The following is a 26246-nucleotide window of genomic DNA, read 5'->3' as shown; positions in this document are numbered from 1 at the left end:
ATTCTGTGCCGTGCTTTATAGTCTCTTCCATTTGTCTCTATGTGACATATATTTGCTTTTTGTTTGTTTTTTTCTACCCACTAGAATGTAAACTCCATGAAAGTATAGACTTTGTTTTGTTACATTTTTCTATCCCCAGCATCTCGAACCATGCCTGGCACATAGTAGATGCTCAATAAATATTTATAAATGAACAAGTATCCAAATTGCTTTCTAGAGTGTGCCAATTTATACTCTCTAAGCAGTATATTGAAATTTTTACTTGCTAGCAACATCTTGCACAGCACTGAATATTGCCTGTTAAAATATTTGATTGGTATAATTGTTGCTTTTAAATATTTTGATGATCCTTAGTAAATCTTTCATGTATTTTTAGTTATACATTTCTCTTTTTAAACTTATGTTTCATAAACTTTTTGAGTTCTATATAACCAATTTTAAATACACTAACCGTATAATAGATACATGAAATGACTTATTTTTCTTCTTTAGGTTATTATAGTGACCACATCACCAAGTTCAACCTTCGTGCCCAACATTCTCTCCAAATCCCATAATTATGCAGCAGTCACTAAGCTTGTACCAACATCAGTCATTGCTTCCACAACTCAGAAGCCACCGGTTGTTATAACTGCTTCACAATCCTCCCTGGTCAGTAGTAGCAGCAGTGGCAGCAGCAGTTCTACACCATCACCTATTCCTAATACAGTTGCAGTAACGGCTGTGGTATCCTCAACACCATCTGTGGTCATGTCAACAGTAGCACAAGGTTAGTGGTGATTCACCTCTTCCTATCAGTGTATGGGAATTTTGAAAAAAACAATGTAGATGTTTTTCTGCTTTGTGTAGGAAAGTCTCTAGTGTTAGAACAGTTATTAATTGCCCCTCCATTCTCCTCAGTTTGAGAATGTCAAACTTGTGGATTACTCAGTTTCCTCATTTCTTTCTTTTTTTTTTATTGGTGGTACTGGGGGTAGAACCCAGAGGCTTTCTACTTCCGGGCTATACTCCCAGACCCATTTTATACTTTATTTGGAAACAGGGTCTCACTAAGTTGCTGAGAGCCTCACTAAGTAGCTGAGGCTAGCTTCGAACCTGCACGATCCTCCTGTCTCAGCCTCCCAAGCGCGGGGATTACAAGCGTGCACTTCCACGCCCCGCTTAGTTTCCTCATTTCTATCACTCCCATACTCCTCTGTTCGTTACTGGTAATCTTTTTCTTTTAATTAGTTTTTAATGAATCCTTTCATTTTTAAACATATAAGTATGTATGTATTATATTTTGCCTTTACCTTAGATAAAAGTTAACAACGTATTATGCATATTGTTATACTCCTTAATGTTTTGAAGAGTAGTTTTTGTAGTTTTTAATTTGGTGGTTATAAATCTCGTGCTAGTGGCGGGACTTGTTGGCGCACGTTTGTAATCCCAGCATTTGAGAGGCTGAGACAGGAAGATCACAGTTCGCAGACAGCCTCAGCTACTTAGTGAGACCCAGTTTTAAAATAAAGAATAAAAAAATAGAGCTGGGGATGTAGCTCAGGGGTAGAATGCCCCTGGGTTCCATCCCAGGTACTGGGGGAAAAAAAAATCTGGTGCTAGTAATACAGAAAAAGGTTAACTTGAAAAATGTACTTTATATGTATGTAGAAGTACATAGTTTATTTTTAGATCTTCATATTTGATCCTCTGTTTGCATATTTATCAGTCTAGATGCTATAGTAGTTGTTTTTGGTTTTGGTTATTTCTCAAGTCTATTCTCTATCCACTATTAAGCAAAGAATGGGCTATTGCTTATTATTTATAATGAATCCACTTTCTATTTTGCCTGTTTCTCAGATACATTCTATAACCACTGTCTTTTATTTGGTGAGAGAAATTTTCTTTATCTTTTTTTTTTCATATTCTTTTGTGGGCTTGATAAATTATTTACCCAATACCGTGACAATCTTCTGCTGACCTTTTATTTTCTCAACTTGACTCTCCTTCAACTTAAATAAGTATTGCTTCCAATTACATTTTAATTATTAATACATTGTATCAACTAATATGACTATTTTCTTTAGGCTGGCTCTGAAGAATTTTGTTGTACATTTTTTAGTTCATGAAATCTTGTTTTTGTGAAATTCTTTAATCTCATCAATTTGAATATAATTCCCACTTAACATTTAAACGTATTTTAAGGTTTTGTTTTTGTTGTTATGTTTCCATTCTTATTTTTTAAAGGGGTTTTAAAACCTAAAGTTATTTTTGGCTTAAATAATTTTAGAATATAGTTGAGGATAAAAGCCCACCAATAATCTGAAAATATGTCATGATATTACTTTCCATTTTACCTATTACTGCCTTTTTTTAAACCCATGTTAGTAATATTTTTCACACTTCTGGAATAAAAAGTTCATGTTCTATTTGGTAGTATGCTGATACCTAAATTTACTTGCAAAATTTGGTAAGTAATTGAGTTTTTATTTTTCATATAAATCTTCATTGACTGGTTTTTTTGTTTTGTGGTACTGGGGGGATGGAATCCAGGGGCCTTCTACCTCAGAGCTACACCTCCAGACCTATTTTATGTTTTATTTGGAAATAGGATCTCACTAAGTTGCTGACGGCCTCATAAGCTGCTGAGCTTGGCTTTGAACCTGTGATTCTCTTGTCTCAGCCTCTTAAGTACTTGGATTACAAAAGTATGCCACCATGCCCGGCTGATTGACTGGTTTTCAAACCAGAAGTCTAGGAAGGCTTCAGTTAGGTTAGCAGTAGCTCATTGGAGCCATCAGGGAGTTTCTTTTCACTTTTCTGGTTTCCTTGATGTATCAGCTTTTTTCTCAGGTAACTCCTGTCATGAGCAAGATGAGTACATATCTATCTATGAAAACATCCCGAAAGAAAGAAGAGACAATCCCCTTCTGTGACTGTTTCTTATGAAACAAAAAACTTTCTCAAAAATTGACTAGAAGATTCCCTTTATGTTTGTATTGTCCACAGCTAGCTTAACCTCATCCCTGACAAAAGTAATTGGGCCATCATGACTGTCTTCTATCAGTTAGAAACTGCCCTCTAAGACTGGGCGAGGGCCAGCCTCCTCCTAACATATGTCATTGCCCAAGACAGTGGATCCTGATGGGGGAAGAAAGCAGGATTCTGTTAGAAAGGAGAAAGGGCAAAGGAGAATGGAAATTTGATTGACAACCAAGAATGTGTACTATATTAGATTATTTAATAAATGGTCTTAGACCAATTGACTTTTCATTTGGTCCTTTGTATCTCCAAGAGATTAAATCAGTTGATAGAATTGTTGAAATCTTCCATGTTTTGACTTTATTTTTGTGTGGTACTGGAGGTGGAACCCAGAGATTTCTACATCCAGGCTATACTCCCAGACCTATTTTATATTTTATTTGGAAACAGGGTGTCACAAAGTAGCTGAGGCTGGCTTCAAACTTTTGTGATCCTCCTGTCTCAGCCTCCCAAGCACTGGGATTACAAGTGTGCACCACCACACCTGGCTCTGACTTTTTTTTTTTTTGATCCATTTATTTATGTATTTATTTTGTTGGGTAGTTAGAGAGAGAGAGAGAGAGAGAGAGAGAGAGAGAGAGAGAGAGAGAGAGAGAGAGAGAGAGAGAGAGAACGAGAGATATCTCTAGCTATCGTTGTGGATTTTGTATATTCCTCCCTTTAATTCTGTCAGTTTTTTTTTTCCATGTATTTTGAACTGTTTTTAGGTACATACCTTTAGGATGAGTTGAATTGATACTTTTTTCATAATGAATTGCTTTTTTTTTTTTTATCACTGGTAACCCTTGATGTTAACATCGATGTTTCAATGTCTGCTTTTTCTGATATTAATGTGGCTACTGCAACTTTATCTGGTTAATGCTTGTTTAACATTATCTTTTTTCATCCTGTTAGTTTTAACCCACCTGTATCTTTTATTTAAAATGCAGCTCTTATGAATATTACATAGTTCGGTCTTGCTTTTTAACACATTCTTGCCATCTCTGACTTTAGTTGGAATGTTTAGTCCATTTGCATTAATATTACGTTAATTATCAATATTATTTAGTTTAAGTTTGTCGTTTTTTTACTGGGAATGGAACCCAAGAGGGCATTTTACCTCCAAGCCACACCCCAGCCCTATTTTTTATTCTTTATTTTGAAACAAAGTCTCACTGAGTTGCCAAGGGTCTTACTAAGTAGCTGAGGCTGCCTGCAAACCACAATCCTCCTGCCTCAGCCTCCCAAATGCTAGGATTGTGTGTGCCACAATGCCCTGCTTAAATTGATCATTTTGACAATTGTTTTTATTTGCTCATCTGTTCTTTGTTTCTTTTTTCCACCTTTTCAGTCTTTTTGTAGGTTTATTATGGTGTTTTTGTTTTTGGCACTGTGGATTGAACCCAGGGGCATTCTACCTCTGAGCTATCCCCCAGCCCTATTTTATTCTTTATTTTTTTATTTTTTTGTGGTGCTGGGATTGAATTGAGGGCATTCTACCTCTGAGCTATACCCCCAGCCCTATTTTTATTTTTTATTTTGAACCAGGTTCTTGCTAAGTTGCAGAAGGCCTCACTAAGTAGCTGGGACTGTCCATGCACCTGTGATCCTCCTGTCTCAGCCTCCCAAGTACTGGAATTACAAGTATGCACCACCATGCCCAGCTCTTTATTCGTTATTTTGAAACAGGGTCTCACTAAGTTGTGGGGGTCCTCAGAAGTTGCTGAGGCTGGCCACAAACCTGAGATCTTCCTGACCTAGCCTCCCCAAGTACTGCGATTACTAGCATGCACCACCACTCCTGGCTCTGTTTTCTTTTTTAAAAAAGAAAACGAATTTTCATTTTATCTCTATTGATTTATTAGCTATATATGTTTTTATTTTTTATTAGTTGCTCTAGAGTCAATTTTTCAACTTCCATATTATTGACATTTTAGACCAGGTAATTGTTTGTTATGAGGGCTGACTTGTGCATTGTAGATACCAGTAGCATACCTGCTGTCATGATAATCAGAATTATCATGTAGTGATTGACAAGTATTGGAATGGGAGTAGTGGTCGCAAACTTGCCCTTGCTTGAGAACCCAGCTTTAGGGCTTAAGTATGCATTTTTTAATTTAGCAGTCTATTTTCGAAGCTAGATGTGGCAGAACATGCCTATAATTCTAGTACTTGGAGGCCGAGACAGGAGGCTTGCAGGTTTGAGTCCAGCCTCAGCAATTTAGCAAGACTTGTTTCCTAAAAAAAGAGAGCAAAAGAGAAGGACCTTCAAATAGTATGACACATCATGTATTATGTTAGAATCATAAGTATATTTTCATTTTTTCTCTCATCTTTGTACTAACCTAACCCTTGTCCTAAACATTTGTTTAAATATATAACTGTGTTATGTTATCTGATGCTATGTTTAAAACATAGCATCATGGCTGATGAAAAACGTGAAAAGTAATAAAAATATGTTAAAATGCATTTCTTTTCTTTTGAGAAGTCTATAAGTTAATACTATTTCTTTCTAATTCTTCACCATGGGAAAATAAGTTCTTTTTTTTTTCTTTTGTCTGAAAGCAAAAGTTTGAGGACTAGACTAGGCACTATGTATTATATCTGCCGCTTACTAGGTGTTCAGTAAATCACAGTTTTGAGAATATTTACCTGGACTTTAAACTAAGATCTACAATAGTTACCCAAGATAATTTTAACTATGCTTTCCTATCAAATTCTCTTTACTCTTCTACAGGTGTGTCTACATCAGCAATCAAAATGGCAACAACAAGACTGCCTTCCCCCAAAAGCCTAGTGAGTGCCCCAACGCAGATTCTTACACAGTTTCCTAAACAGCATCAACAGCCTCCCAAGCAACAGTTACATCAAGTGCAACAACAGACACAGCAACAAGTAGTCCAGCCTTCTCCTGTATCTCATCAGCAACAGCCTCAGCAGTCTCCTTTGCCACCTGGTATCAAACCTACGATCCAAATCAAACAGGAATCAGGTAACTGGGAAATGTTTACAGCCTGTGCTACCTCTTCCCCTAATCACCAGTTTTCTGAGTCCTCCAGTTCATGAAAATGGTATGTCTCTTTCTTCATTTAGGTCTTATTTGACTTCTTTCATCAATTTTATAGTTTTCAGGATACACGTGTGCTATACATGTTTTGTTAGATTTATACCTAAGTATTTCATTTTCTTGAAGTGTTAATACATGATGTGATTTCAATTTTAGTTTTTACATGTTTGTTGTTGATGTATAAAAATGATATTCCATTTGTATTCTTTGACTTCACTGAACTCACTTATTATTTCTAGTTTATAGAGATTCTCTGGGATTTTGAATGTGCAGAGAATAATTTTTTAATATGTTATCTGTAAATATGGACAGCTTTTTTCCTTCCTTTTAGTCAGTATGCCTTTGCTCCTTCTTCCCTCCCTCCTTTCCTGTCTTATTCAATAAGATTGGAGAAACAGACACCTTGCCTTGTTTGTAATCGTAAGGAGAAAGTATTGAATCATTCACTGTTAAGTATGATGCCAATTGTAGTTTTTTTGAAGATGCTCTTTATCAAGTTGAGGAAGTTCCCATCTATTTCTACTTTTCTGGGACTTTTTATCATGAATAGGTGTTGGATTTTATCAAGTGCTTTTTCTTTGTTCTACTTATATGATCATATGTCTTCTCTTGTTTAGTTTGTTGATATGCTGGAGTACATTTATACGCTTTCTTTTGAACCAGTCTTGCTTATCTGAAATAAACTCCACTTGGTTAGGGTGTATAATTCTTTTTTATACATTGCTGGATTCAGTTTTTGTGTCTGTTCATCATCAGATAGTGATCTATAGTTTTTTACTTCTGTATTGTCTTTGGTTTTGGTGTCAAGGTAATACTGGCCTTATAAATGAGTTTGGGAGTGTTCCTTTCTTTTCTATTTTCCAGAAGAGATTGTATAAGATTAGTGTTAATTCTTTAAATATTTAATATACCCCTCCAATGAAACCATTTGAGACTGGAGAATTCTGTTTTGGGAGTTTTTAAATTATGAATTCAGTTTCCTTAATGATTAGAAGATTATTTCAAATATTTATTTTTTCTTGGTTGAGTCTGAGGAATCTATGGTTTTTAAGGAATTGGTCTTTTTCTAAATTTCCAAATGTATGAGTTTATGCTTGTTAGTAGTTTATTTATTATATTTTTAAAAGCTATAGGATCTATAATGTTGAAAGCCTTCTTAGTCGACAGCTCTAAGGTCATCTCAGTCTTGCTTGGAAGGGGCACAACTGCCCACCTGAGTGGAACTTTGTTTGCATGCAAACAAGTTTCCAGGGACCAGATGGAACCTATAAGCAGGAACTGTGATGATTTCCTTTTGTTCAGAATTGTTTACCCTTTCTCTTCCTGACTCAGCTGTGATTGCCTTACTGTCTTTCCCTGATTCATCCTGACTTGTCTTGTTTTTCCGGCTCACCTCATGACTACTTTACTAGCTCCTGTGATTAATCATTTTTACAATGTTTTGGTTAAAACTCCCAATAAAAGAAAGACCCTGGTTGAAGGAGAGCAGATCTCTATTTTCTCCCTGGCCACCCTGTACCTCCCCAAATCATTCTAACTTCAAGTTATTCATGTGAGACTTCCAATCTCATCTCATCAAAACCATTCCATAATACTATATTGATGTTTTTGTTTTATTTCTGATATTGGTGGCTTTGTTTCTTCTCTTTCTTTGTCAAACTTACTAGCTTACTAGCTTATCTCACCCTGTCCCCAGTTACCTGCTGCTAAGGCTAAATTCTAAGCAAGTACAGTAGAGAGGTGTGTGTTTCCTTCTGTTCAGGAATTTTTATTGAGGGTTTTTTGTTTTTATTTTTCTTCTCAGGTTTTGCAGTGCTGGGGATTAAGCCCAGGACCTTATATGTTCTAGGCAAGTGATCTACCACTAAGTCTGAGGATTTTTTTTATTATATCCTGCCTTCTTTCTTTGGCGTTACTTTCTTGAGATTGGAGTGTTGATTATTGATTCAAGACTTCTCTCTCTTTTCTAAGCATTTAGCATTTATGTCTGTCAATAGAAATCTTATTTGTGATAAATTTCAGCTCCATTTTAGTTGTATACCACATATTTGATATGTTGTATTTTTATTTTCTTCTTTTGTATGTCATTTTTCTTATTTTGTATGTCATTAAATTTTCTCTGAGACTTCCTCTTTGGCCCATGGATTGTTTAAATTTTATTTTTTTATTTCCAAAAGTTTATAGAGGTTTTTTTTTTGTAGTATTTTTGGTATTGATTTCTAGCTTGATTTGTGTGGGGGGGTACTGGGGTTCCTGGAAGCCCTTCTATCTCTGGGCTACACTCTCAGACCTATTTTATATGTTTTTATTTTTGGAAACAGGGTCTTTTAAGCCAGCAAGGCTGGCTTCGAACCTGTGCGATCCTCCTGTCTCCACCTCCCAAGCACGGGAATTACAAGCATGCACCACTACGCCCAGCTCTAGTTTGATTTTATTATGGTCTGAGAATATACTCTTTTTTTTTTTTTTTTTTGGTGGTGGTGGTACTGGGGTTCCTGGAAGCCCTTCTACCTCCGGGCTACGCTCCCAGACCTATTTTATATTTTTGAAACAGGGTCTCCTACGCCAGCGCGGCTGGCTTCGAACCTGCGCGATCCTCCTGTCTCCGCCTCCCAAGCGCAGGGATTACAAGCGTGTGTGCCACCACACCCAGCGTTGAGAATATACTCTTATCTCTCTTATCTTTTCAGTCCTTTTAAATTTGTAGTTTTTTTTTTTTTTTTTTTTTTTTTGCCAAAGTAATGTTCTACATTGGGTGCTGAACAGAGAGGTGAAGCACACACCTCTCTACTGTACTTGCTTAGAATTTAGCCTTAGCAGCAGGTAACTGGGGACAGGGTGAGATAAGCTAGAATTCTGCTCTCCTGAGTAGAATTCCCTCCAGCTGGGACCCAGGGATAGAAGGGACCCCATGTCTTTGACTGCAAAATTCTGGGTGGAATCTCTACTTTGATGGCCTGGAAGGGGGGAGAAGAAGAGACTCAGTTCAGGTATCACGTATTGTGACTTTCTTACCAGCTATAGATTTTCATGAGTAGGTATTTTTTGACTTGCTGTTTGTTGAAGGGACCATTTCTAGAGCCTTTCAATAATCAGTTTTATAGTATATCTATTGGTGCTGTCATGCCAGAAGTGTGTCTTTAGGACAGTTTTTAGTGTATTGAAATTATCTCTTAAAGGATTATTTTAAAGGTCCAGTGCACTTCTTTCTGGCAAAGGAATGTAGTTCTTAAATTTTTTTCTCTATAGATTTGTCTATTTATACTTTCTCTCTTTTTCAGGGCCAATTTTTATAAAACTATTTTTCTAGAATATTTTCTGATCTATATTTTTCAACTTATTTGCATAGGGTTGAGCAGAATGGTCTCTTATGATTATCTAATTTTTTTTCTATATTCTGGTTATTCCTCTAGAGGCTTCCTTTTATATGTGTTTTAAGTATTATTATTTATTAATAGACTAATACTACAAGTCATTTTTTATGGTCTCACTATTACTACTTATCATAATCAGAATTTATATTCACAATAATAATTATGTCATGTAATGGGTACTTTTACAATTTTACTTAATCCTTGTAATAGCCCTATGAATTGTATGCTATTATTTTTATTTGATAGAGGAGAAAATTGAGTCATATAGATTAAGTAATATGCCATATTATATTTAGAGATCATAATTTTAACTTTTTTATTTACTATAAAAAGTTTATAATCATTTAAGGCTATTAAGTACATAAATCTCTTTTCTTCCAAATGTTTCAACTTTAATCACCATTCAAAAAAGTAGTAATCTTAGTTGTCAAAGCTAGAATGTAGCTCTCTTCCCCTCCTCATTCTTTTCCACTATTCTACTGATCTCTCTCCTCTTTTATCTGAAGTCCCTTTCTTTCCTATTTGCTCTCTAGATAGATTTGTTTTTCTTTAAAAAACTTTGTTAATGTAATGTTTTAGTTGTGTTTCTGAAATAAGAGAAATTAGGCTGGAGGAATTTAACGGTTAAAAGTTTAAAAAGTTTCATCAATATGAAAAAAGCATCTCTAGGTAAGACTGAGTAAATGTGTATAACTGTTGTTCCTTTAGGTTGGTATGTGGAACATGTTTTTAAAATAATTTGTACTAAGATTTATCTTTCTTCTTTTAAAGGTGTGAAAATCATTACACAACAGGTTCAACCAAGTAAAATTTTACCCAAACCAGTGACTGCAACTCTACCCACCAGTAGCAATTCCCCTATTATGGTGGTTAGCAGCAATGGTGCAATTATGACAACTAAACTAGTAACCACTCCTACTGGTAAGTTCAGAGATCTTTCTTGATTCTCTTCTACCCTCTTCCCTGAAATAGCTCTCTCATTATTCTTTCTCATGGTCCTGTTGATTGCACTTACCATAATTTCTAATTATTTTGCTAGTAGTTTATTGATTTTTTTTCTCTTTATTATACCATAAGCTCCTTGAGGGTAAGGGATCATATCTGTTCACCATATATAGAGAGAGCTAGCCTGTGAGCAGGTTCTTGGTTAGGATTTGTTGAGCAAATACAAGCAGTGCCAGCCTAGAAGGATCTTACTCTGATGAGGTCAGAGTCTATGCTGCATTACAGGGTAGTAAGTGCTCCTGAGACTGAGGCAAGCACAGGATGCCATAGTACGTATATAGGAGGGCAATCAGCTTATGCTTGCGGTGTAACTGTGTAGGACATTTTAAATAGTACCAGCCTTGTGACCTTTAGCAGGTTACTTATTTTTCTAAATATTCTCCTTTGTCTATTTAAATGGATCAGGAATATCAAAGTCATAGATTATTGTAAGTATTAAATAAAACCAGGAATGTGAACACATCTCTAGTGTAGTTAGTGCTCAATAGCCATTACTATTAATATTAAAATTAGCCACACATGTCTGTAATCCCAGTACTTGGGAAACTGAAAGAGAAAGATCCAAGGTTCAAGACCAGTCTCAGAAGCTTAGCAAATTAAAAGTGCTGGCGGTATAGCTCAGAGGTATAATATTTGTGGGTTCAATCCCCAGCACCAAAAAGAAAGAAAGAAAGAAAGAAAGAAAGAAAGAAAGAAAGAAAGAAAGAGAAAGAGAGGAAGAAAGAAAGACCGGCCATTACTTTTATTTTAAATGTTTATAATTTCTTTTTCTTTTCTTTTCTTTTCTTTTTTTTTTTTCCATTGCATTGCTGGGAACAAACCCAGGGCCTTGTGCATGCTAGTTAAGTGCTATACCACTGAACTACCTTTTCAGCCCAATATATACTCTTAACCACACTTTTTGAGGAAATAGTATAAAATGATACCTATCTCAGGTATCATTTACTAGCCAGTGTGTAGAAGTCTGTACATTTTGCATTTAATCTCATTTGAGCCTTATTTACATTTTCAGTGCTTGCTTTAAACAATTTGCCCAATGTCATATAGCCAATAGGAGGCAAAACTGAGATTTGAACCTATATCTGTTTGACTGCAAAACCTTGCTTTCTTCACTTTTTTAAAAAAGAATAACATGAAAGTTTCCACTTTCAAATATACATTGGCATTATGTACATGCACATTGTAGTGCATTTATCAGCACCATCTATCTCCAGAACTTTTTCTCCTTCCCACATTGAATTTCTGTACCCATTGGTTAGTAGATCTCCATTTTCCAATTTCTTTTATCCTTTTTTTCTATTTTAAACACTGTTACTCTTATATTAAATATGTCATATTCCAAATTTTTTCCATGTAGCTCAAGGATAATAGTATTATGTGTGTGATTCCTTATACTAAGGAAAGATAGTAAAAGTAATTTTGTGTGTATTTATGATCTGCATTAGAATAAGTGATTCCTTTTTTAAAACAAAAGTTGAAGTTGAATTTTTTAAGTTACAGTTCAAAATATTCAAACTTTGTATTCCTGTTGCATATTACTTTGTACCATTTTTTTCTGCTTCAGATGTATGCTTTTAACTAATTTAAGCAAATTCTTCTGCTACTTGACTCCTCCCTCTTTTGAGCAGTGGTTATATTTTTAAAAGGTGAATAACTACTAAAAGCATTTTTTTAGATTGGGGCCTACCAGAGTGGCTTCTAAATATAATTATTGTGATTTTTCTTTTTCCAGTTGAAGAAAGTGTTATCTTAGTAATTTTTCTCATTTTCTCAAAGACTTATAGTTCTTTTAGGAATAGTCTTTCTGAGTTACTGGATTTTTAAGAAAAGATGACAAGGTTCATCTGGTTACTTTTTAATTCTTGTTTGGGAAAGAGAAAAGTACTAGAAATAATGGGACAAGAGTATAAAATCTTTTGAGAGACATCAAGAAGAATATTCTAACAGGTCAATTAAAGTCGAGAAAATAGAGAAAATTAAATTAAAGAGAAATATTACTGGCAAATTTTGGCAGCTTCAATTTTAATCTAGTAAAATGAAGAAATAACCCTTTAAAAGATGGTAATGCATTTAGAGGGCAGCAGAGTACAAAACAGTAAAAGTTTATACAATTTTAGGCAAATACTACCTTATTTGCTGAGTGCTGACATGGGGTTTGGCACTGAGATACCATAAAACAGATGCAGAGACTTTAAAATGTGTAACAGAAATATCTAAAATTCTCTGGCAGGAAAGATGATTAAATTTAAGTTGCTTTTGGCATAAAAGTAGTGGAAGAAGGGAACAGGGTTAGCTCTACTTTTCTTGGGTAATTTGATGCAACACATCACAAAACTTTATGTGTAAAATGGATTCAAATGCACTTGGCATTGGTTCTTGCTATATACATTGAAAACTGGCTATAAAATTGTAAATTAATGTGGCACCTTGAAATTCTATTTTCAAGTCAAAGCAGTATAGATTACTTTGATTTATAGTTAAACTGTATAAATTATGATTCTTCTGTAAGTAACGGTAAGTTTTTCTTTTGGCTTTTCCTTTTTATAGGCACACAGGCAACCTATACCCGGCCAACAGTGAGCCCATCCATAGGTCGCGTGGCTGCAACGCCTGGAGCTGCCACCTATGTGAAAACTACCAGTGGTAGCATCATTACAGTAGTACCCAAATCATTAGCTACTTTGGGGGGCAAGATAATTAGCAGTAATATAGTTTCTGGTAGGTATATCTGAGATATGTGAAAAGTATAGGTGACCTTCAGGGAGAGGAAAAAAATTTTCACTATTAAAGGATTGTTTGAGTTCGTTTTCAGCCTTTATTTAGTGATACAGCTTTTACTTTTAGTATTAAATATTCATATATAAAGTTTTGTTTTGTCTTGTTTATGGTGCTGGGGGTGGAACCCAGGGTAATTCTGTCTCTGAGTTACACCCCCAGCCCTTTTTGTATTTTTTATATCTTGAAATAGTGTCTCACTAAGTTGTTGAGGCTGGCCATCAAACCTTCGATTCTGCTGGCTCAGCCTCCCAAATACTGGGATTATAGCATATGCCACTATCATAGCCATAGAAAACTTTTGATAGTTCTAAAATTGAAAGAATATATAGTTGTTTTTAGTTACATACAAATATTTTGGTCTATAATTGCGTAGAGATTTTTAATTTACAAAATATTCTCCCATTTGTCAACTCATTCAGACTTCATTAGCAACTCTTTAGGTAGTTGGTAATTTTATGACACTTTACAAATGAAGACAAATTTGGTTTTAGAGAGGTCAAATTGACTTACCCCAGGCTGCACATGGTAAGAGTAGTGGAAGAACTAGGATTTGTACATCTAACTATATTGAAGGAACTTACTTATAATTTCAATTACTGTTATCACTTTAACTTACTAAAAATAAAAATATTTGATTATCTTTGTTTTTTACCATTTGCATTAGCTATTTCTTTTTAAAAAGCACTCAAATACTGAAGGCTAACCATCTGTCTATCGGTGTATTGGAAACTTTACCTGTTTTTTTGTTTTTGTCGTTTGTTTTTTGTTTTGTAGTACTGGGGATGGAACCCAGGGGCATTCTACCTACGAGCTACACCCCCAGCCCTATTTTTTAGTTCTTTTTATGTTTGAAACAGGGTCTCACTGAGTTGCGAAGGACCTCACTAAGTAGTAGCTGAGGCTGTCTGCAAACCGCAGTCCTCTGTTATGTATCTTCCAGATGCTGGGATTACAAGAGTGGGCCGTCATGCCCAGCCCTTTACCTGATTTTTATTGGCCTGCAGTATTTGGATTATAGGCCCTGAAGTGGAATGTTAACATGGCATCTGTTTCCACTGATTATTATTTTTTAATTAAAATGATGTAAATAATCTCTGATTAAGCAAGACTTGTGGATTTTAACTGCTACCATTTTTGTAGACTAGTCATATTTGTATGCCCCAGGTGAGTTGTTCTAACATTTTAAAGTCAAGAAATTGAAATTCCTGGCAGTAACTTGATGTTGCTGATAACTCAAGGAATGAAAAAAAAAAAAAAAAAAGCAGGGCATGGTATTGGCGTAAAGCATATATTTAAAGCTGTTAATTTTGGCTCTACTTTTAAGTGTAAGTGAGAAAATTCTATGTTTGCCAAACCTAGGCAGCTGAAACGAGTAGGGAAAGAATCATTGTACTCCAGCTTTTACAAGGATATTTTAAATCACACAGTTAAAATTCAAATTATAATTTATTACTTGACAATATCTTCAAATAATATAGAACATTAACTGAATTAAACATTTTCAGAAAATGATCATATTTTTCATTTGTAGGTAACTTTTTATGACTTGGAGTTTTTATACTTATGTATGAATTTATAGTACCATATAACTTGAAGGAATGTCTAGATGTCTTGAGGCCTCTATTTGAGGCCTTATGATGTAGCTACTTTGTACTAGGTTAGAGCAATATAAGCAAGCATATTTTCCTAGAAGCAGAGATTTGATCTGAGCTATATAAACTTATACATACTATTCACCTTTGTATTAAATTTAAAAACCACTCATTATTAGTTGCTATTTCAGGTGGATAGATATACATGGAGAAAATTCTTTAAACTTTTTTAGCACTATAGGATATACTTGGCATACAGTTGAAACAACTTTGTTTCTTGGAGATTATGTCCCTGCGTCTCTTCCACTGTTTATTCCAAAAAGCATCTCTTTCCAAGTTGTTCTAAACTGATCCTTATGTTATACTATTCTTTATAATGACAGTCCTCTTATAATATTCTTGTTGTCCCATGATATTAGGAGTATAGGTTAGTTTATTAGTAGTTTTTAAATCTCCATTGTCTATTCATAGTAAACTGGTGACCTGGTTCAATGAATTTAGATAATTTCTTTTTTGCTTTTGTCCATGAGCAAATGGTAGGTTTTAGAGTTCACTATCCCCAACAAGTATTTTTCCTAAAATACACTTAAACATCTAGCTGTAAGAATATAGGGTTTAAGCCAGGCATGGTGGCACATGCCTGTAATCACAGTACTTGGGAGGCTGAGACTGGTGGAGGACAGGTTCAAGGACAGCCTTAGCAAAATAATGAGACTCTGAGCAATCTAGTGAGACCTTGTTTCAAACAAAAAATAAAAAGGGTTGGGAGTGTAGCTTAAAGGTAGAATGCCCCTGAGTTCAGTCTCTAGTACCACATATACACAAAAAAGCCTTTAGTTGGGTGTGGTGGCATATGCCTGTAATTCCTCCATTCCTTTTTAAAATCCATTTGTTTGTATAAACATTTGTGTAAATATATGTATACTTTAAAATTATTCTAGAAAAAATTTTTATCCTTGTTTCATATATTAATGTAGATTATTTTTCCCTGCTAGTAAATGTATTTTGACATTCCAATGGCTACATAATATTCTCTCATATGATGTACTATAACTTAACCATTTTCTTATTGTTGAATGGTTTAAGTTGTTTACAAGTGGTGGTGGTGGTTGTTTTTGTTGTTGTATAAGTAATCCTGAGATGACCATTATTATACATAAATTATTTGTGAAGTTTTTACTTCCTTTGTGTAATACCCTACAAGGCAAGTTAATGCTTTTCTAGTACTTTCTAGAAAGGTCATGCTTTTCTTTTCATTAGAATGAGCAACTAAATGGAAGCTATGACTATCCTTACAGTTATTTAATTTATTATATAGTCAAATGTGTGTGTGTGTGTGTGTGTGTGTGTGTGTGTGTACTTATATCTGAGATACCTATCAGAATTGGAAGTTTCTTCATGAACCTCATTAAATGTTGATGAAACATTCATTTTATGCATAAGTTTAGATCCTTCAGAGATTAATTAATTTTCTTGACTCTGAGGGCATTATGAGAACCTATAAAAATGGCAAAACTTGATTTTGATTCTTAGTCTTTAGTACATTTTTCTGGCAAGATATCACCTATACACTTCTTCATTCATTCATTGTCTCATTCTTTGAGCAAAGCAACATATAACATTGCCCAAGAAAAAAACTGAAACATTATCCAAGAGACTAAGATTGTCTAGGTGGTTTAAGAATTAGTGAATAGTTAAATCTGATCCAATAAATTTGTGTTCTTTAAGCAACCTACCATATTGTTCAAACTTTTCCAAGTGTCTTTTAAAAATAAGATCCCTAGAATATATCAAAATCATAGCTTAGTATTACCCAAATCATATTCACAGTTATTTGTTCCCATCATGTCTTTACCCTTAAGTAAAGACTGTATAGGTGGATTTTCTGAAATGCTTTGAAACTATAGACTCATTACTATGAAAGTATAGAAGATGATCATTTTTTTGTAATTAGTAATGTTTCTTTCTTTAATACAGTATAGATATTCCATGAGATATAGAAACATGCTTCCTGAGCCAAGTGTGGCAGCACATGCTTTAATCCCAATACCTGGGAGGCTGAAACAGGAGAATTTCAAGTCCAAGGCCAACCTCAGCAACTTAGACTGTTTCAAAATAAAAAATAGAGTAAGACTGGGGCTGTAGCTCAGTGGTAGAGTGCCCTTGTGTTCATTCCCCAGTACCACCAAAATGGAAGAAAGAGCAGGAGAAAGAATGAAAGAGCTTACTGGAATTTCAGACAGTTATAATTGAGCATTCTAGAAAAATACGTTCTATTTTAATATAGTGTTGTACTTGCTTTTCCTTATGCTATTACTTTTTCTTTGATTTTCTAACATTCTTTCCACCTTCCCCATTTTTTTGAGAAGGTAGGCTTGGTGTGCAACTATTTCATAAACTGACAAAACTTTGAAATGAATGAGTTAAGCATAAATAAAATTTACTCTGCCGGACATGGTGGTGCATGCTTGTAGTCCTAGTAATTGGGAGATTAAGACAGGAGGATCACAGGTTGGCAGCCAACCTCAACTACTTAGTGAGGCCCTTTATAACTTAGTGAGACCCTGTTTAAAAATAAAGAATAAAAAAATAGGGCTGAGGGTGTAGCTCAGAGACAGAATGCCCCTTGGTTCAATCACCAGTACTGTAAAAATAAAATAAAAATTCACTTGTTAACAAGCAGGTGTTTGGTGTAGGGTTAAACACATGGGTTACATTTTCTTGAGATTATTTTTAGTGCTTTTTTTTTTGGGGGGGGTTGGGGATGGAACCCAGAGGCATTTGACCTCCAAGCTATACCCCCTGCCCAATTTTTTATTCTTCATTTTGAAACAGGGTCTCACTGAGTTGCAGAGGGCCTCACTAAGTAGCTGAGGCTGTCTGCGAACCATGATCCTCGGGTCTCAGCCTCCTGTGCGTCATGACACCCAGCTTTTAATGCTTTTTATCAAATATTTGGTAAGATTGTAGTATCCAAAGAAGTCCACACAACACTTAAGAGGGAGTAGAGTTAGTTAAGCGTGTAAGTTAGCTTAAGTAAATGATGAACAGCTAAATTTTTTGGGGGGGCTTATAGCAATTCACTTATTCATAGACTACAGATAAAACTAAACAGTTGTAAAGCTAGTCTGTAGACAGAAGTACTTTTTGCCTTTTTACTTTTTATTTTATTATTTTGTGGTTCTGGGGATGGAACCCAGGGCCTCTACCTCCGGGCTACTCCCCTGACGTATTTAAATTTTATTTTGAAACAGGGTTTCACTAAGTTGCTGAGAGCCTCACTAAGTAGCTGAGGCTGACTTCGAACCTGTGCGATCCTCCTGTCTCAGCCTCCCAAGACTTTTTGATTTTTTTATATAACCTTTGAATGTGTTATCTTGATGAAATGGTGGATAATGGCAAGTAGAGATTTTTATATCAATCTTGCCAAAAGTAACAACATTAATAATTCTTAATAAAATTAACTAGATTATTCTTATTCATAATGTAACCTTACTTCTAGAACTCTAGTAAGGGATGCTAATATTTTCCAGTGGAAAAAATAAAATTATGTTTAATTTTTCCTTTTGAGAATATGTGAGTCATGTTTTTATTAAATTCCTATTCTGTACTGAGTCACCTGATAAGTAATAGAGAGGCCTTTAGAAGAATATTACAAGTCTGCTTTCTTAAAGGAAATTACAAAAATAGCATTGAGACTGTGATAGGCATATTATAGAAACAACCAACACACTGCAGGAGATGTGTATGTTAGATCATGTTGATCAGATTAAAATCTGACAGAACCTTGAAAGTTGGACAGAAGAGTTTGGGGCTTTGTGTTTTAGTTAATGGGAACTTAATGAATAGTTGTTACAAAGTAATTGCTACCAACTGTGCTGAGCACTGAAGGAATCTGTGACATAAAGATTGTGAAGTTCAAGGGATATCCAGAGACCAGACAAGGCATGAGTCAAAGATTAGCAATAGGAGTCCCAGTTTGGACAATTAGAATATAGAGCATAGATTGATAGGTAAAAGAGAAGCAGATTATAGAAGGATGTAGGGGAGAGAGAAAAATAATATTATGGTTATATCAGTAAGTACAAACCCATGAAATAGATCTTAATGGTTAAAATACAAATTTACATACACATACATAAATCAGAATTTCATCCTCACATTCTCTAGAGTTCTGCAGACTACAAAAACACAGATCAAATCTCTAAATTTCATTGGTGTATCTGTTTACTTTGTCTTTTTAATTACAAAGTACATGGCTTATTTTCATACATTTTCTTTAGAGTCTAGTGTTTTGTGAGTTTCATGTTATTTTTTGAAGAATTTTTCCATCATACTAGTCACATAGATATAATACTGGGCTTGAGGGAAATATAAGTCATGGAATTGAACTGTTGATTTGTTTCATTTAACTAGTGGGAATATTGATGGGGAAGCAGTGATTTTTTTTGTTTTTTGGGTTTTTTTTTTTTTTTGGTGGTGGTACTGGGGATGGAACCCAGGGGCCTTCTACCTACGGGCTATACTCCCAGACCTATTTTATATTTTATTTGGAAATAGGGTCTCTTAAGCCCTTCGAACCTGTGCGATCCTCCTGTCTCAGCCTCACAAACGAGGGGATTACAAGCGTGCGCCCTGCCTGGCAAGCAGTGATAATTTTAGATTCTGAGTTTGGTATATAGGTCTTTAGATTTTAAAAAGATGGCTGCTTTAGTAGATTCTGAAATATTCTTTCATTCTGAGATGACTTCCAAACTTTTATTTTCATTCTTTTGAAAATGTTCACATCATCTAGGGATGACATTGACAACATGTATTGATTGTATACAACATAAACAGAAATAACCAAGTATCACTAGTCCTTAACTCAGGCCTCCTTTTCTTCCCCCTTCTTTAAGGAACAACTACCAAAATCACTACAATCCCAATGACTTCCAAGCCCAATGTGATTGTTGTGCAAAAGACTACAGGAAAAGGAACGACCATTCAAGGCCTCCCTGGCAAAAACGTTGTTACAACATTGCTAAATGCTGGAGTAAGTAAGAACTTGAACTGCAGACTCAGAAATCCACTGAGGATTTTTAAGACCAGCTATACAAATATTTACCTAAGGACTCTTGAGTCTTACACTGGCCAGAGTGGCTTGATTTACCACTGCTGTGATATAATAACTCTTAAAAGTACCACCAACTGATGCCAGTTTTCACAATACTTTCTAAAGCGTGCTGCTTATAGTTGCTCATAGCTAGGTTGCTTGTTACTGTGATTTAGATGCTTATCTTGGTCTAAATGGAGAACTGCATTGGCTGAACTACAGGAGGACTCTGGTCAAGCAAATTTTATTTCTGCTTATGGCAGTAGATATTGGCTTAGTATTTAATGTAGGGTGGGCAAAAAATATTTGGATTTAATATGAAATTAATTTATGAGTACCTAGTTACTTTAGGTTTTTTCTTTTTTCATTTTTATCTCTTTAAGCTAGCTAAAAAAATTAAATAACTGATTGACTTACAATTCTAAAGGAAGTTGTTAAGAGGTTTAGAGTTAGACACACCTGGGGTTTATGTGTCAGTATTATAGTTTTTTGACATTAGGTGATTATGCAACTTCTCTAATCCTTCATTTCCTCATTTGTACATTGGTGATAATGGTAGCTCTTCTGAAACTGCTTAGAACAGTGTCTAGCACATAGAAAATTATCAATCATTGGCTTTCTTCTTAATGCTATTATTCTTGGTATTTAACTGTTTGGGTTTGGTAGTTTTCTAATCTCTCTGGACTTTACTACAAAACAGAATGCTGTCCTTCATTCAAGTAAAAGCTTTGGTATCACAGTCATAGAGTGCTAGAAGGGGTCCAGCCTTATTTGTGTGTGTGTGTATGTGGCACTAGAGATTAAGCCCAGGGCAATTCTACCTCTGAGCTATACCACCAACCGTATTTTATTTTTATTTGTAAATCATCTCCCTAGGTTGCTCTAAGTCTTAATACTTGCTGAAGCTGTCCTCAAACCTGTAATCTTCCTGTCTCAGCCTCCCAAGTACTGGAATTACAAGTGTGCACCAGCATGCACAGCTAGGAGTAAACTTTTCAACATGTGGGAAATCAGATTGTTTTTACTTGAATTCAAATAGTAATCAAAAAATAAAGCGAGGATTGTAATTCAGATTTCCAGGGGACCCCCACTGGTTTTTTTTTTTTTTTTTTAACCTCCAAGCTAAACCTTCAGCTCTATTTTTTATTTCTGAAACAGGTTCTCACTAAGTTGTGGAAGGCCTCACCAAGTAGTTGAGGCTGGCTGTAAACCTGTGGTCCTCCTGTCTCAGCCTCCTAAGTACTGGGATTACGAGCATGCGCCACTATGCCCTGCTCCAGAACCTTTTTAAAAATGATTTGCAGTTCCATAGTACTTGATATGTGAGAGGCAATGCCATATCTCTAAGTCCTATGTGGTCAGAGAGGTATTAGAGCCATGTGTGAATCATATCTATTTGATATATCTGAGCAACAGTTTAACCTAGGCAATGGTAGTAAAACAAGCAGATCAACATTTAAGAACATCCTCTTTACCATAGAGACATGCAGTTGTACTTACCAATTGCTCACTTGTTGTTCATGACCACAACACACAACACACACACACACACACACACACACACACACACACACACACACACACACTGGGGATTGAATCTAGGTAGGGGTGTTCTACCTCTGAGGTACAGCCCAGCCATATTTTATTTTGAAACAGGATCTCACTAAATTTTGGAGAGCCTCACTAAATCGCTGAAGCTGGTTTTGAGCCTGCAATCCTCCTGTCTCAGCCTTCCAAGTATTGGGATTACAAGCATGTATCACCACATAGCACAGGAGATCTTTTAAAAAACAGTCTGCTATTTGATTTGACTTGAGCCAGCATACTTAGATCTGCTTAATAGATAGTTATGCTCACTAGCAAACTAGTGGCTGTTGGCAAATAACTAGAGCTCTTTCTAGAGATGCTGCTGTACAGGTTTTTGTGTGGTGAAATAAGTAATTACACAATTGGCAGATATGTACACTTAGAAAATTGCAGCCGATAGTTAAACTTACCATTTTTGTAACCATATTTAGCTGTAAATTCATGGTGTGATTGCTTTTTAGCCAGCTTGTGTGCTTTGTTTTTACTCACTACTGAGTTTGTAAGGCCAAATATCTAGATGATGGTGGTTAAAAATTAAGAAAAATTGATAAGGTGAAAATTGTCAGATTCTTTCATTTTCTTTTACCTTATGGGTTTTAATATTAAATTTTGGAGGGTTTTTGTTTGTTTGTTGGAGAGGGGAATCTCACTATATTACTTAAACTGGTCTCAAACTCAAGTGTTCAAGTGATCTTCCCACCACAACATGGCATATAGTTAGGACTACAGACAGGTACTACCATGCCCATGTTAATTTTTAAAATTTTAATATCTTAGCAAAACCACTGTATTTGAACTTAAGTTACTTAAGTTCAAGTTAAAGGTGTTGAGATTATGAACTGTCAGAAATGGCATTTAAGAATAAAGCAGATGCTATATTAACAAATTAATAATGAAACATAGGAAATGCCTTAAGTTTTTCCTTCTTTTTTTACTATATAACCTTAGAATATTAATATCTTTGCTTTTTAAATTTTTTGCTCATACTTTTTCACATAGACATTCTGCTATGTAATTTTTCGTATATGAAGAACTTAGGGGGATTTGTTTTACATATGTACATTTAGCTGTGGTACATTGCACATTAATTTTATTTCACAGATACTCATTTCAGATACATTGGAAAGAAAAAATGAAAGTGATAGGTTAGCCTTATAATTCCTACTCTTAGATATTACCATTTTAGTATATATTCTTTCAGAATTTTCTGACTCTTATTTTAACATGCATTACATGGATGGAATAGTGAAAAAATATTCTTATATGTGGTAATTTAAAAAAATTTATTCATTAGTAAATTATTTCTTTGAAAAGAAAGTTGTTCAGATGACTTCTAAGATTATTTCAACTATTTCTGGAATTTGTAATCATTTAGAAACATTGTTCATAATCTGCAGTCTTTTTTATATCATCCTGGTAAAAAACCTTTCTATGCTTTTTCATAAGAGGATAGTTTTATCATTTAAATGTATATAAATCTCATATGTAATCATTGACTTTAATTCAGGGAGAAAAGACTATTCAGACTGTGCCAACAGGAGCAAAGCCAGCTATCATCACTGCTACAAGACCCATCACGAAAATGATTGTAACTCAGCCAAAAGGAATAGGTTCCACAGTTCAACCAGCAGCTAAAATCATCCCAACAAAGATTGTTTATGGACAACAAGGAAAAACACAGGTATGTTAGAAGACATTATGATTTTCTTTTTCTTTTGGCTCTTGTATACTTAAAATTCCTAGACTTCTGAGGTAGAAATTGGAAATAAAATATCAGTAATTTAAAAAAAATTAAGCCAGGCTTGGTGGCGCAGGCTCGTAATCCCCGTACTTGGGAGGCGGAGACAGGAGGATTGTGCAGGTTCGAAGTCAGCCTCGCTGGCTTAAGAGACCCTGTTTCCAAATAAAATATAAAATAGGTCTGAGAGTGTAGCCCAGAGGTAGAAGGGTTTCCAGGAACCCCAGTACCACCAAAAAAAAAAAAAAAAATTAAAAGTTAGAAATGTGTGTTTTTAATTATTAATCTGTTCTCAAAACCTGTGGTTTTTTTTCTCTTCAGTACTTTTAGATATCTACATATTTCTGTCATGTCATGAGCAAAGACTGAGAGAAAGAATCCCCTAGTAATAAAATTTACTTAAAATGTATATTATGATGTGAGAGGTGGTTAGTTGAGGATGATAGCTATGCAGAATTTCTCAAAGAATTTTTATATACTAGTTTGGCCTTTGGAAATACTTTACCTATAAAATTTGCTTTATTTGAACCTTCCATAACACGGATGCTGTTCATTTTTCAACTGGTAGAAGATGAGGGAACTTCTGAAAATTTGCCTAGAAATTTTAGGCTTAGGATATAATCTTATGTTATTAGATTACTGTTTACTTTCTAGATACTTTAAAAAAAAAAGAACTTTTCTGAGCATTTTAAAAAAGTATTAACAGCTTTGAGAAATGCTATATACCAGAAATTATAAAAAGAAATGAATTTACCTATAAATTGATCATTTGTGTTTAGAATTTGTTCCCTCTGAATTGTAGCCATATAGATTTACATATCTAAAAATTAGTTTTTGATTAATTTGTGAAAAGTTTAAATTGCTTACTGTGTTCAACAGTAACAATTCATCACCTAAGGCATAATTTAAACCGTGTTTCCATTCTGAACTCTTAGGACGAATGGCTAAATCTAGTCTGAAAGGATTTAGAATCTCAACAATGATAGAAATAAAAATAACAGTGATTAGTTAATATTTTTGTTTTATGAACTCAATTGAAGTCAATTTCTACAGTACAAATTTTGAAGTATAATGGCTCAGTTTGAAATTTTTCTTCCATTTCTCTTAGTATCTGTGTTTTTTATTTTTGCTAAGAGTTGACCCACCACATATCCCATATCCTATATTATAGATTATAAGACTACTAGTTGTAAAATTACTTTTGAGCTGGGCATGGTGGTGCACACTTGTAATCCCAGCATTCAGGAGGCTGAGACCGGAGGATCGCAGTTCGTGGACAGCCTCAGCTACTTAGTGAGGCCCTCCACAACTTAGTGAGACCCTATTTCAAAATAAAGAATAAAAAATAGATCGGGGGGTATAGTTTGAAGGTCGAATACCCCTGGGTTCCATCCCCAGACCTATTTTAAAAAAATTACTTTTGAGGTCATTATAGACAAGAAAAAACAGATACACAAGCTCTTATCAAAATCATGGCTGTTGTAGACTAGCATCTACCAATTAGATGTAGTCACTTGTACCTGGTTTAACTGTAATTTGTAAGATTACAGTTAAATTTGTAAAAATTATAATTTTACAAATTACATTTAAGTAAATGTAGCCACTTGCACTTGATTTAACTATAATTTGTCTATAGACTGAATTAGTCTTTGATGAGCAATGCTGTGCCCAAAGCATAATAAATGTATAGAATGCTGTCTTCCATATCAGAAAAATGTAAATTCATGACCTAAAAGTTTAACTTTTTAACTATTGCTCTAAATCTCATCTGGAGATTTCTGCTTATGTTCTAGGTTCTTATTAAACCCAAACCAGTAACATTTCAAGCCACAGTTGTTAGCGAGCAAACAAGGCAGCTGGTAACAGAAACATTACAGCAAGCATCCAGAGTAGCAGAGGCTGGTAATTCATCTATTCAGGAAGGAAAAGAAGAACCACAGAGTTACACAGATAATAGTTCCTCTTCCACAGAGTCCTCTCAAAGTTCCCAAGGTAAGACCCATTTTACTTCTAATTTGTATGAATACTGCTTGACATAGTACCCTAGTTCTAAATCAAAGTTACTTTTAGGGATTTCAAACCAAATTTGTATGCCTTTCGGGATTTCAACCCAAACCTATATGCTTTGTGAGTGTTTTTTGTTCTTCTTGTTAATGTTTAAGCAATGAGCTGAAATTTTAGTTTTGGTAAAGCCTACATAGCATGTGTTTATCAAATAATTGGTAAACTTTAGATGATGATTTTAGCAGGCAGATAAAGTTAAGATGAGTAGAGCTATGACTCCCAGATGTTAGTTTCCACATTCTTCCTGTTGGGGTAAGAAGAGGGAAGAAATTTGCAAGAAATAAATATACCCTTTGAAATGGTTATTGCCAAACCTTTGAGGAAGAATCAAGGTGACCAATGGTAAGCTATAGGTGGAGTAATGGATATTTCAGTTTTTATGGGAAAAGTCCTAGTTTACTTCTGTTCTAACATAATTCTCAATAATGCTTCCGTTCACTCCCAGAACTATTCCAAATGGTAGTACTGTGGTTGGCCTAATTATAAGGAAGGAACTATGAAGCTAGACTCCACAGCAGGGAGGTTCTTTGTCCTCGGTGCTGTTTATTTTTATTTATTTATTTATTTTGGTGGTACTTGGGTTCCTGGAAGCCCTTCTACCTCCGAGCTACACTCCCAGAGGCTACACTCCCAGACCTGTTTTATACTTTTTATTTGGAAACAGGGTCTCTTAAGCCAGCGCGGCTGACTTCGAACCTGCGCGATCCTCCTGTCTCCTCCTCCCAAGTGCAGGGATTACAAGCGTGCGCCACCACGCCCGGCCTCAGTGCTGTTTAAATGACTTGATTTTCCTGAGAAGTTTCTTGAAATGAAGACATGACTATGAGTTCATTTCAAAGAAAACTTTGAGACTTTCCACAAATCTGGTACTCATGAGACTCATTTAACTTAACTCCTCTTATTATCAGGTGGTAAAGATTGAGTAGTTCTTATTCAAAATGCTTGG

General features: G+C 35.0%; 1 protein-coding gene across 9 annotated transcripts in view; it reads left to right on the top strand.

Moving 5' to 3' along the window:
* Positions 1 to 26246, top strand: part of EMSY (EMSY transcriptional repressor, BRCA2 interacting) — a gene marked incomplete at both ends in the record, with an annotated part of 78380 nt that overhangs the window by 31025 nt on the left and 21109 nt on the right. For all 9 annotated transcript variants that reach the window (XM_080696642.1, XM_080696643.1, XM_080696641.1 and 6 more), the window contains 7 exons: positions 493 to 769; positions 5738 to 5992; positions 10213 to 10362; positions 12994 to 13164; positions 19715 to 19851; positions 23006 to 23179; positions 25030 to 25228. In XM_080696642.1, the coding sequence (XP_080552768.1) occupies positions 493 to 769; positions 5738 to 5992; positions 10213 to 10362; positions 12994 to 13164; positions 19715 to 19851; positions 23006 to 23179; positions 25030 to 25228 (1363 nt within the window). The remainder of the gene's footprint in view (positions 1 to 492; positions 770 to 5737; positions 5993 to 10212; positions 10363 to 12993; positions 13165 to 19714; positions 19852 to 23005; positions 23180 to 25029; positions 25229 to 26246) is intronic.

Source organism: Muscardinus avellanarius (assembly GCF_963383645.1).
Source record: "Muscardinus avellanarius genome assembly, chromosome: 1".
In the NCBI taxonomy this organism is placed as follows: Eukaryota; Metazoa; Chordata; class Mammalia; order Rodentia; family Gliridae; genus Muscardinus; species Muscardinus avellanarius.
This window is presented reverse-complemented; position numbering and strand designations above follow the sequence as displayed.